Source organism: Lepidochelys olivacea (genome assembly GCF_965140295.1).
Source record: "Lepidochelys olivacea isolate rLepOli2 genome assembly, chromosome: 15".
In the NCBI taxonomy this organism is placed as follows: Eukaryota; Metazoa; Chordata; order Testudines; family Cheloniidae; genus Lepidochelys; species Lepidochelys olivacea.
In genome coordinates, this window is record NC_140425.1 from 16605922 (window position 1) to 16617687 (window position 11766).

The 11766-nt window shown below is 45.0% G+C and overlaps 1 protein-coding gene across 2 annotated transcripts in view; it reads right to left on the minus strand.

Moving 5' to 3' along the window:
- CLTCL1 (clathrin heavy chain like 1) overlaps positions 1-812 on the minus strand; it is a 59217-nt gene extending 58405 nt beyond the window's left edge. The window contains exon 1 of one of the 2 annotated variants that reach the window (XM_084648819.1): positions 648-811. In XM_084648819.1, coding sequence (XP_084504945.1) covers positions 648-689 — 42 coding nt within the window. In that variant the 5' untranslated portion in view covers positions 690-811. Of the gene's footprint in view, positions 1-647 lie in introns of both variants that reach the window. The other variant, XM_084648820.1, reaches the window with a different exon arrangement.
- Between the last annotated feature and the right edge of the window lie 10954 nt (positions 813-11766).

Here is an 11766-nt window from a genome sequence, read left to right on the forward strand (position 1 = left end):
AGAGAGGGGGGAATGAATGAGGGGGCCAGCCCCAGAGCCCGCACCTGAAGCTGACTTGACTCCCACTCCCCATAAACCAGCTTCAACCCAAGCCCTCCCCTGCACTGGTCTCAAGCAGGGATATTTGGGCAACGACGTGGGAAAGTCAAGCCAAGAGGCAGGCGCATTCTGTGTGTATCATCCACATGGTCCCTCCCGCAGAGGGGGAGCCTGCAGGAATTGCAGAGAGGCCACCCCCCCCCTCCGCCCCCGACAGCTACTGGCCCCTCCACCGGGGAGGGGGTCGCTTCTCCCCACCCCCTCCCCCCGCTACACTGGGCCCTCCACGGGGGAAGAAGAGGGTGTCGCTGCTCCCAATTGCCTCCCTTCCCCCCCGCCCTACACTGGCCCCTCCACCAGGGGAGTCTCCGCTCCCCATTTCCTCCCTCCCCCCCACACTGGCCCCTCCACGGGGGGGTCTCCGCTCCCCATTCCCCCCCCAAACTGATTTTCTCCTCCATACAGCCCCCCCCCCCAGCCCTGACCCCTGAGAGCAGCCTCGGCCGCCGCCGCCGCCCCACCTCTCCGGCCCGCAGCCCCCACCCCCGGCGCCGGGCAGAGGAGGCTCGGGCGCTCCCCGCCCAAGCCCGGCAGGCCCCGCCGCTCACCTGGAAGTGCTCCTGGAAGCGAATGGGCAGGATCTGGGCCATGGCTGCGCGCAGCCCGTGGAGGGCGCCCAGGGCAGAGGCGCAGGACCCGGCCGCGGCAGGCGCTGCTGCACCCCACACGCACAGAGGCAGGGAAGAGGTGGCGCAGGCGCAGAGCGGCGCTCAAGGATCCCGTCTCCAGCCCCCTCAGCTCCTTTTCTGACTCAGACCTCGGGCCCACTCACCCTGTTCGGGATCCCTCCGCTCCTCAGCCTGCCGGGGTCTCTAAAAAATAGTCCCTTCGCTAGCCTCACACCTCCGCCACCTTTGTCACTCCATCTCCCATTCCCACTGGAGGGGGAGACGGCATCACCGCGTTCATAACGGGACTGTGAAGGGGCTTCGTCCCATAAAGAGATGCACGACCCAGAAGAGAGGCAGAGTCACTTAAGAACCCCTAGGTATCCTTCCGCAAGAGCCTGGGTCCTGTCCTGCCACAAGGTGTCACGTGACTTGACCCCCGCCATCCTCCACCTAGCTGGTCCAGGATCCCTACAGTGGAACCAGCCTCAGGGATGCTGCCCAGGGCAGAGCTCTCACTCCAGCAGAGCTGCCAAGGCTCCCTCGTTTTGGGGGCAGAGAGGCTCCCTTCTTTTTCCATTAATATTGATTACCTCTATGGTAGGGCACAGGTTGCATTAGCCTTTATTATAAGGCAGTTTTCAGAAGCTGCACCTGTCCCATCCCATCCCTGTGTATTTCATCTGAGACCTTTAAAATCTTACTGGCCCCTTTCTCTTTAAATCTCCCTTATTGTCACAGCTGATCCGTCAGTAGCAGCAAGAGGGTTTCCCTTGTGATTTCTTACTTAGGCAGTTAATTTCACACACACCCCCACTGCCAAAAAGAAAGGAAAAGCTTGGGGTTGGCAAAACACACCCCCATCGTGATCAAATTCTACAGAGTAGGTGATCAAATTGTTCACAAGCAGAATTCCCTCTGCTACCCCATAAATCTTTCTCATAATATCTACATCCTGTGCAGTACAAACGCCAAAACAAAAATCCCTGCCAGCAAACTGTTAATTTCCACCAGCCCCTATTTTTTTTCAGATTTCAAGCAAACAGCTTGTTTTTCAAAGATACTGACCCCAGCTCTGATTGAAGTCAATGAGCACTAATAGCACTGTCTGTGAAAATCATGCCAAAAACTGGGTGTATCCCATTCAGTATGGCACATTGTTCCCTTTTTGTGGTGGCTAGGCCACAGACAATGTTTCATGAGCTTGGTACAGCGTTAGCTAACAGAGCTGGGTTATTTCGCTCAGCTAGTAGTGGCTTTGGCTATTAAAAGTAGAGGTCGAGTCATAGTTGGAATCCCTGGTGCCCCCAACCTACCTTAGGGCAGGGTAATTACATTGGTAGCATGCTATCCAGAGGTGAAAGTAAGCCAGTACACCCAGGTACGGCGTACCGGTAAGAGCAGGTGCACAGTACCAGGACGAGCTTTCCGAGAGGGCAATTAAAAGCCCTGGGGTAGAGGCAGCAGGGCTGCAGCGGGGATTTAAAGGGCCCCGGAGCACCAGCCGCTGCTACCCCCCCCCCCCGGGACCTTTAAATCCTGGCCTGAGCCCTGCTGCCTGGGCCCTGGGGTAGCGGCGCGGGGCTCTGGCGGGGATTGCATTCCTATGTCAAATAATGATGCTGCATTAAAAATGTGTCTCAATAGTTTTATGACCAATTATTATTTATGTGAAGCACTGGGTACATAAGCATTTTCTTTCTCTTTCCCTCTCTCCCTCAGTTGGTGGATTATCATCAGCTGGTAGAGAGGTGAATAATAACATTGATCGCTGTAGTATTCATGCTCAACTGCAGTCATCAATTTTTATGCTTTGGGATGAAAGCTGCTCACTTAAGGCAGGGGTGATCAACCTGAGCCTGAGAAGGAGCCAGCATTTACCAATGTACATTGCCAAAGAGCCACAATAATATGTCAGCAGCCCCCCATTAGCTTCCCCCCCTCCTTCTCCCAGCGCCTCCCACCCACCGGCAGCCCTGCCGGTCAACGCCTCCCCCTCCCTCCTCGCACCTCCCAATCAGCTGTTTCATGGCATGCAGGAGGCTCTGGGGGGGAGGGGGCGGAGCGAGGGCACGGCAGGCTCAGGGGAGGGGGCAGGAAGGAATGGAGTGGGGGCAGGGCCTGTGGCAGAGCCAGGGGTTGAGCAGTGAGCACCCCCCGGTACATTGGAAAGTGGGTGCCTGTAGCTCCAGCCCTGGAGTCGGTGCCTATACAAGGAGCCGCATATTAACTTCTGAAGAGCCGCATGGGGCTCCGGAGCCACAGGTTGGTCACCCCTGGCTTAAGGCTTCTAAACTGATACAGTTAAATAGGTCCAAAAACTGTGGGTAGACAAATCCACATGCAGGACATAGTCTATTGATTCACATGTATCACATATTCCTAGTTGTATCTGTCTGACCACCTCCCGCACATTCAAACTGTTGATGGTGATTGCCAAAATCTAAGGGCTGGTGCTCCCACCTCCGTTCCGTACTTGGCAATTTTGGAGGGTGCCCACTCCTGTCCCCTAAATTTGAAGCTAGCCAGCTCTGGTAAAAAATTATTATTATTTTTTAATAGGAATTCTTTAGTTCACTAAAGCGGCACAGTCATGGCTGCTGCATGATCAGCAAGTTTAATTTCTTTTGGACTCCCTGCTTGCACAGTCAAGCTGAATGGAATCAAGGGGCCTATGATTTATCATTTACAGAGAACAATATTTGAAAGTGTTGGAATCATAGGCTTGCAACATCAGCCATTTTACAAATAGAGTAGGGACTTGACTCATTTTAAATATTACATTTTAAAGAAACTAGTAACAAAGACAAACTTGATCAAATTTGTCTTTGGGAGCTTTATAAATACTCTCCAAAATGCAAGCAAGTCCAAAATATGCATTAATGTAACTTCTTCTAGAGTCTACTTTTAAAACTGCATACTATACCCAATGCTGATTATGGTGCTATGACTCCTGAGGACTGATACAGGGAAGGTAAATCAGGGGCTCAAAAATTTGGGGAAGCTCAAAGTATTGGAAGGACACAGAATCTCAAGCTTTACAGGCAGAAATAACTTTATTAGCAAAGATTACAAATAAGCAAATATTTACACTTTTAATGACAAAGACTTAAAATAATTGGGCTCTTTTAGTCTCTTTCTGCTCTCCAGTCCAGGTTCCCAAATCCAGGAATTACCTAATGCCCAATATCGATGGACACTACCAATTAGCCAAGTCCTCCCGATCCCAGCATTGCATTCTTTTTCTTGTTAAATGGACACCTCCTAAAACATCGTGCTCAGTGTTTCCTAGTCAAGAGAAAAACCACCTTTCTTCATGTGTGCTCTGTTGCACATCTCTCTGTAAGTCTATTACCCTTCCTACTGGGCTGCTGCTTTGTTGGGGGGACTTAATAGTCTAAGCATCTGATTTTTAAATACATAGACACTCTAGCTACAGGGGTTTGAGTCTTGACAGAATTGACCCAGCTCTTCTTCCTTCCAGGTAGAACTGTCTGAAAGTTTCTGAAATTTTAACAACAAATAACCTTGACATTTTGTGATTTTTTTTCTAAATTTTTCAACTTCCTGGACTTTTCTCAGGTAGATACACTGAGTTCCACACAGCCTACTGTATATGGGCATTTTCAGATGAGACCTTGAGAATTGAGATCTGGTCTGCTCTGTGTGGACATTATAGATCCTATGCTACTTTTTATAAGGGTAAGGATTTACCCTGGTGTCTCTGGCTAGAATTTCCTGTCCCCCCAATCCCTGTGCATTATGCTGTTGTGTTGGTGGTCTGCCGAGTGCCCTTCCACTCCAGAGATGGTGGCATTTCAGAGATGGGGACAGCGATTCTTGTGTGTATGTAATTTGGGATCCTTAGGAGAAAAGCATTATTGGCATGATCCAAAGTCTATTGAAGTTTGTGGGAGACTTTCCATTTACCACAATGCAATGGGGTGGTCTTGCCTATCATTCACCAAACTGCTTCCCCCTCCAATTTGGGGCATCTGCTCTCCTCTGAATGCTACTTGTTCTTTGGCCTGTAGGGTGCCAATCTTTCACAGCCCTTAGAAGAACAGCATTTATTCCTTGGAAAAGTTTTTATTTAAATGGAGAAACTAATAGCACTAAAAAACACCTCACCCTTCTTCCCAAAAAATCAGCCATCTAAGTCTCTCTCCAGAAGATTCATATGCCCCTTTAAAGTGCTCCTTCTTGAGTCCCCACTTCACCACAACACTTCAGGGTCGCTTTGCAGCTAGAAACTGTTTAATCTGCAGATCTCTAGTCCCCTTTGCTAGTTTGATGACAAATATAGCACTCAGAAATGCCCTGGGTAGTGTGTATGATTGCCAGGGCCTTCTACTGGACAGAACAGAAATGTCAAAATCTCAGGAAAGTAAAATGTGCCAATGCTTCATGGTACTGACATGTTATGATACAGCAAGGATCAGTAACATTAGAATAGTTCCAAAGTCCCTGTTCTAACACCTGCAAGAAACATGACTTAAGGAGGTCCACCATTCATTTCAGGTTCCAGTTCAAAATTGCCTTGCTTGTTCTTAAAATCACCTCCCTCTCTGAAAAGACTTATTTCCAGCCTATGTCCTGGAGGCTTGGGAGCCATCCCCTTTTCTTCCACTTGTCTAGCACTTGCCTCTTCTCTAGGGTGTCCAGAGGGCAAGTGTGAAAAATCGGGACGGGGGTGAGGGGTAACAGGTGCCTATATAAGAAAAAGCTCCCAAAATCGGGACTGTCCTTATAAAATCGGGATATCTGGTCACTCTACTCTTCTCTCTCCTTCTCCAGAAACTCATTACTACTGGTTCAATAACTTTCTTCTCTGTATATCTCCTGCTATCCAGAAACTTCGTGCCTATTTTTTCCCTTAGTGGCTCTCCAATTAATTGCAAACCTCCACTGGAAACTTATTTTTCTCCCTTGCTTCTACTTCTCTCCACCTCTGCTATTATTTGTTACTATTATTGAAGTGTTATAAATTTTGTCTTACCATTGAAGGCAGTAATACTCAAGCCATGGCCCTGGAGACTTGTAAGGCATTTCAGGAGCCTGTGAGGCTCTCTTCTGAGGTTTCTAGAAAGCATTGTGTACAATCCTGACAACTAACTGTTAGTTTAATGCTCTAAAAACAATTTGGAAATTAAAGATACTCTGATAGGATAAAAGCAAACATGCATTCTCTCCCTCTCTGTGTCAGACATACACACACACACACACACACACACACGTTTAAATAAATAAATTACAAACAAACATATGCTAGTGTGCTCACTCTCTTTTTTTTTAAGTTTAATTCCAAGCATAATATCGGTACAGCTCACTTTATGAATTGATACCATTACATTTTTTCAGGTGCAGTCCTTACTCAGTCAGGCAAAGCTCCGGCTCAAAAATGTTCATAACTATCCCTGTCATATTTGACAAACTTTGAGGGCATTTAAAGTCTAAGCAAATAGCAATATCTCTAGAGCCAGTCACAATGCAGGCAGCAGCTATGTGAGCATCCCCCACAGAGATGGCTCCATGATGGTATGTAATTCACTCATGACTTGCAAGCAATATCCCTGACTTTTCTCCCAGAAGCGTTACCACTTAATGAACACATCTTCATCCTGCTTTGTACAATGCACTGACATGCAGGCCCTCTGTAGTATTTGCACTATAGTTTGGTAATTTGTCACTAGACACTAAACTACTTACATTCTCGAGGGCTTGCAGCACAGATCCTGAATTACTTGCATGGCTGTGTATTAGGCTGCTGAAATTGCAGCTTCTGTGTCCTGACCTTATAAAACAGAGGTCGGCCGAACAGTGATGCAAAACAGAGTGAAGGACATGCACGGGAGTCAATGTCTGTGTTCAAAATCACAATTGATGGGTCATGGCTGCTCCCTACTTCAATCCTTTTAGAAACTGGATTCCTCCAGAGTATTTGCTGCGGCAACCCATCCCTCAGAAGGATAGAAGTTAAACCTGCCTTTTGAACATATAACTAATGAAAAAAATATGAAGTAGCTAATATATCTCAAGCATGCAGCTCTAGCTAATTCTTCTAGATCTAGAACAACAGAATGCTAGCTACAGTTACAACAGACTAGGTGAAGAGCCAGCGAAAAGCTGAGGAGTTCAATACAGCTCAGGAAAAAAAGGGGAAGTATGCATCGAAGGAGTCGCTGTTTTCTACCATAGATAAATAGGTGATTTGTGAAATAATATATATTAGGAGTTTGGCTTGTGGGAGCCTGGGTGTGGCTGGTGTTTGCTGACAGGATGTTGGAATCAGAGGTTCTGGACCAAGGCTGTAGCTGCACACAGACACTTGGGGAGTGAATTACATGCCAGCAGGCTGTTTGTGAGCAACTCAGGGGAGAGCTGCAAACATCAAGGCATCATAAGGCACCCCACGTTTCAGGGCAGGTGGCGACAGCACCTCACTGTTCTGGATTGCACCGTGGAAGGTCACAAGTACATCTTCTATCTTCCATTATAAGATGCATAGAAAATTGTGATGGTTAAAAGAACCTGGGTGACTTCTACATTTTGCCACGTCTCCAAACAGGATGGAACTCTCCAAGCTAATGGGAAGAAACAAGACCTCACCATAAGCGGAGTCCACATTTCTTTTCCCTTTCTCCATCATTTGTGGAATAGCATTCAGTGTCACTTCTCACTATACCTCCTCCATACCATGCATCTTAATGAAACACATGGTCTAGCTATAGTACGGAATCTCTTTTCTATAACTTAGCTCCGAGCTGGGATTCTCAGGACTAGTATCTCTCACAAAGATTATTCTCAAGGAGGCTCAGCAGCTAGGAAACTGTTACTGAGTTTTGATTTTGAAGAAGTTTCAAGCCAAACTGCCAAGCAAGAATAAAATCAAGTTAATCACAGATGTGTGACAAACATCCCCACACAGGCCTGGCCTATACACTCTTTAAAAAATGCCCTACTGATTCTCACACCAGGGATAGAGATACAATGGACAAAGCATAAGCGGTTTAGCTACTGTGCATCTAGAGCTGCTTTGAGCACATATAGATGACCGTGATTAAAATGTCTCTGCCCCATCGATACTAGTGTTTTCAGTATTAATATTGCTGATAGAAGTAGCACAAAAAGGAAAAAAAATATTTAGTGCAGACACAGCCTAACCAAGATCTTGAGGCAATTTGCTACAGAAGTCTCTTTAAAAATATTTTTCCCTTCTACAAGTTTTTGGCAATTCCTGCTTTTTGAAGAAATCACAGAAGGTATTGTTTTGTGACATCAGACATGCAAGAAGTCTTATTGCAAACCTCGTTATTTGGGATGTTTCAGAATAAGCAGGGCTTCAGCAAGCAAGGATGTGCAATGCTAATTTCAGAAAGGGGAAAACATTTTTAAAGGGCTAGTTAAAACATTTATTTGATGAACACCCTCCAAAGCCTGGTGAATGGAGCTGTACAGAAATCTGTACTTACCTCAGTCTTCATTTTTGCTTTGTAGATCACCTTTAAGGATGTGGTTTGGCTGTTGCCTGAGCTAGCTTACCCTTACTTTTCCAACTCTCCCACTCAGGATGTCCAGGTAGGCGGCTACATGGCCAGGGTTTCAGGCTTATTTCCACTCTCCCTCATGGAAGATGGATCTGAGAACTATTTGTTTCAAAAGATTTTTAGGGCTGCCAAGCGATTAAAAAACATTACTTGCAATTAATTGCAGTGTTAATAATAGAATACCATTTATTTAAATATTTGTGGATGTTTTCTACATTTTCAAATACAAATACAAAGTGTACAGTGCTCAGTTTAAATTTATTTTTGATTACAAATATTTGCCCTATATAAAACAAAAGAAATAGTATTTATCAGTTCACTTAATACAAGTACTATAGTGCAATCTCTTTATCGTGAAAGATGAATTTACAAATGTAGAATTTTGTGAAAAAAAAACCTACATTCAAAAATTAAAATGTAAAACTTTAGAGCCTACAAGTCCACTCTGTCATACTTCTTGTTAAGCGAATCACTCAAACAAGTTTGTTTACATTTGCAGGAAATAATCCTGTCTGCTTCTTGTTGACATCACCTGAAAGTGAGAACAGGCGTTCACATGGCATAGTTGTAGCCAGCGTCACAAGATATTTATGTGCCAAATGCACTAAAGATTCATATGTCCCTTCATGCTTCAAACACCATTCCAGAGGACATGCGTCCATTCTGATGATGAGTTCTGCTCGATAACGATCCAAAGCAGTGCAGACCGATGCATGTTCATTTTCATCATCTGAGTCGGATACCACCCAGCAGAAGGCTTATTTTCTCTTTTGGTGGTTTGGGTTCTGTAGTTTCTGTATCAAAGTGCTGCTTTTTTAAGACTTCTGAAAGCATGCTCCACACCTCGTCCCTCTCAGATTTAGGAAGGCACTTCCGATTCTTAAACCTTGGGTCCAGTGCCGTCGCTATCTTTAGAAATCTCACATTGGTACCTTCTTTGCATTTTGTCAGATCTGCAGTGAAAGTGTTCTTAAAACAAACATGTGCTGGGTCATCATCTGAGACTGCTAGAACATGAACTATATCGTAGAATTCAGGTAAAGCAGAGCATGAGACATACAATTCTCCCCCAAAGAGTTCACAAATGTAATTAACTGATTTTTTTTTTTAACAAGCGTCATCAGCATGGAAGCATGTCCTCTGGAATGGTGGCCAAAGCATTAAGGTGCATACGAATGTTTAGCGTATCTGGCATGTAAATACCTTGCAATGCCAGCTACAGTAGTGCCATGCGAATGCCTGTTCTCACTTTCAGGTGACATTGCAAATAATAAGCAGACAGCATTATGTCCCGTAAATACAAACAAACTTGTTAGTCTTCGTGATTGGCTGAATGAGAAGTAGGACTGAGTGGACTTGTAGGCTCTAAAGCAGGGGTGGCCAACCTGAGCCTGAGAAGGAGCCAGAATTTAACAATGTGCATTGCCAAAGAGACACAGTAACACATCAGCAGCCCCACATCAGCTCTCCTCACCCAGTGTTTCCCACCCACCAGCAGCACCGCCGATCAGCCCCTAACCCTCCATCCCTGCGCCTCCAACCCACCGAAATCAGCTGTTTTGTGGTGCACAGGAGGCTCGGGCCAGGGGGAGGAAGTGGAGCAAGGGTGCAACAGACTCAGAGGAAGGGGTGGGGGCCTTAGGGGAAGGAGTGGAGTGGGGGTGGGGCCTGAGGCAGAGCCAGGGGTTGAGCAGTGAGCACCCGGCCGGCACATTGGAAAGTTGGTGCCTGTAGCTCCAGCCCTGGAGTTGGCGCCTATGCAAGGAGCCGCATATTGAAGAGCTGCATGTGGCTCCGGAGCCACAGGTTGGCCACCCCTGCTCTTAAAGTTTTACATTGTTTTGTTTTCAAGTGCAGTTATGTAACAACAGCAGCAAAAAATGTACATTTGTAAGTTGCACTTTCACGATAAAGATATTACACTACAGTACTTGTATGAGGTCAAATGAGAAATACTATTTCTTTTATCATTTTTAGAGTGCAAATATTAGTAATTGAAAATAATATAAAAAGTGAGCTGGACACTGGACACTTTGTATTCTGTGTTGTAATTGAAATCTATATATTTGAAAATGTAGAAAAACATCCAAAAATATTTAATACATTTCCATTAGAATTCTATTGTTAACAGTGCAATTAAAACTGCGATTAATTGCAATTAATTTTTTTTAACTGCGATTAATTTTTGAGTTAATCGTATGAATTAACTGCGATTAATCGACAGCCCTAAAGATTTTACGTAGGTCCTCTGGTGAAGCGGCTTGCAGTTGAGCCACCATCTGTCAGCATTGAGCCGTGCCGCACTCAAGAGCAAAAGGAAAGTGGGAAGAAAATGTTCTTGAGTCCGACTTTGACCTTTCAGAATTCCATCTGTTCTGTTATGACCTTCCACACATCACTCTCTGATTCAACAATATCCTAATGTGAGCATATGAAAAAAAAACAACTGCATCAAGTGAAATTGTGTAGCCAGTGTCAGAAATGAATCTGCTCCGTTTTGTCAGGCTCTGCTTATTTTCATTTTATGAAGGCTGAAATATAACTGTTAGTAGTAAACAATTCTTCCTATTCTAATAGGGAGCCTCAGTTCTTAAACTGATATTTGGTTGCCTTTGAAGAGGAGAAGGGGTGTGTGAAAGGAGGAAATTAATTTTGACACAGATAGTTATTTTTAGAATAAATTATTTTCATGGGTCCTCCCAAAGATACCTCAATAACATCCAGATCTTCCTCTAGCAACCCTGAACATGAATGGCCCTGCTTAAGATGTAGCTCCTGACAGTTTGACTGCTACTTCTAGTTACTACATACTGGTAAGCCTTGATTAGGTAGTGAAGTGAGCAAAGCCTGGGCTCTGATTGACCATACTCATTCACAAAGAGAAAGAACAGAGGTAATTTCCTGGGAATTGGGGAGGGGAAGTTTATTGCACTTTTAAACCCATTCTACCCTTGGATTAAAACAGGGAGGGCAAAATACAGCTCACAGACTTAAAACAGAGCCTGAATTTATCCTTGTATTACAAATGAGGACAGTCAGTCAAGGCTACAGATCCCAGAATGCTCTGTTCCATCCTGACCAACATCATAATCTGAAAAATGAGGCAGATGCAATATGATCCATTTTGTACAACTTGCTGGGCCCTCGTGAACCTGGCAAATTGCCAGTGTGGCCCTCATTGACAAGCATGGGCTACTTGGTTAGACTCATGGGAATGTTATCCTTTCACTTACTGTGTTAGGAAGAAATAAGCTAGTATGTACTAAAGTGCTTGTCTCAGCTGGCACTGGCTGCTCATATCTACTCACGATCACATATTACAAGCAAAATTGTTTTCAGTTATATTTGACCTACATTGAGGCTAACTTTCCTGCTCTGTATTATAAAAATATGAGAGTGCATAGATGCTTTTAATCTCCTTATTTTAGGGAAAAGATATTTTGAACATCACTATGGACACGTTCCTGAAGATCTGACTCCAATTTGTCAGTCTGCTCACACATTTCACAGTC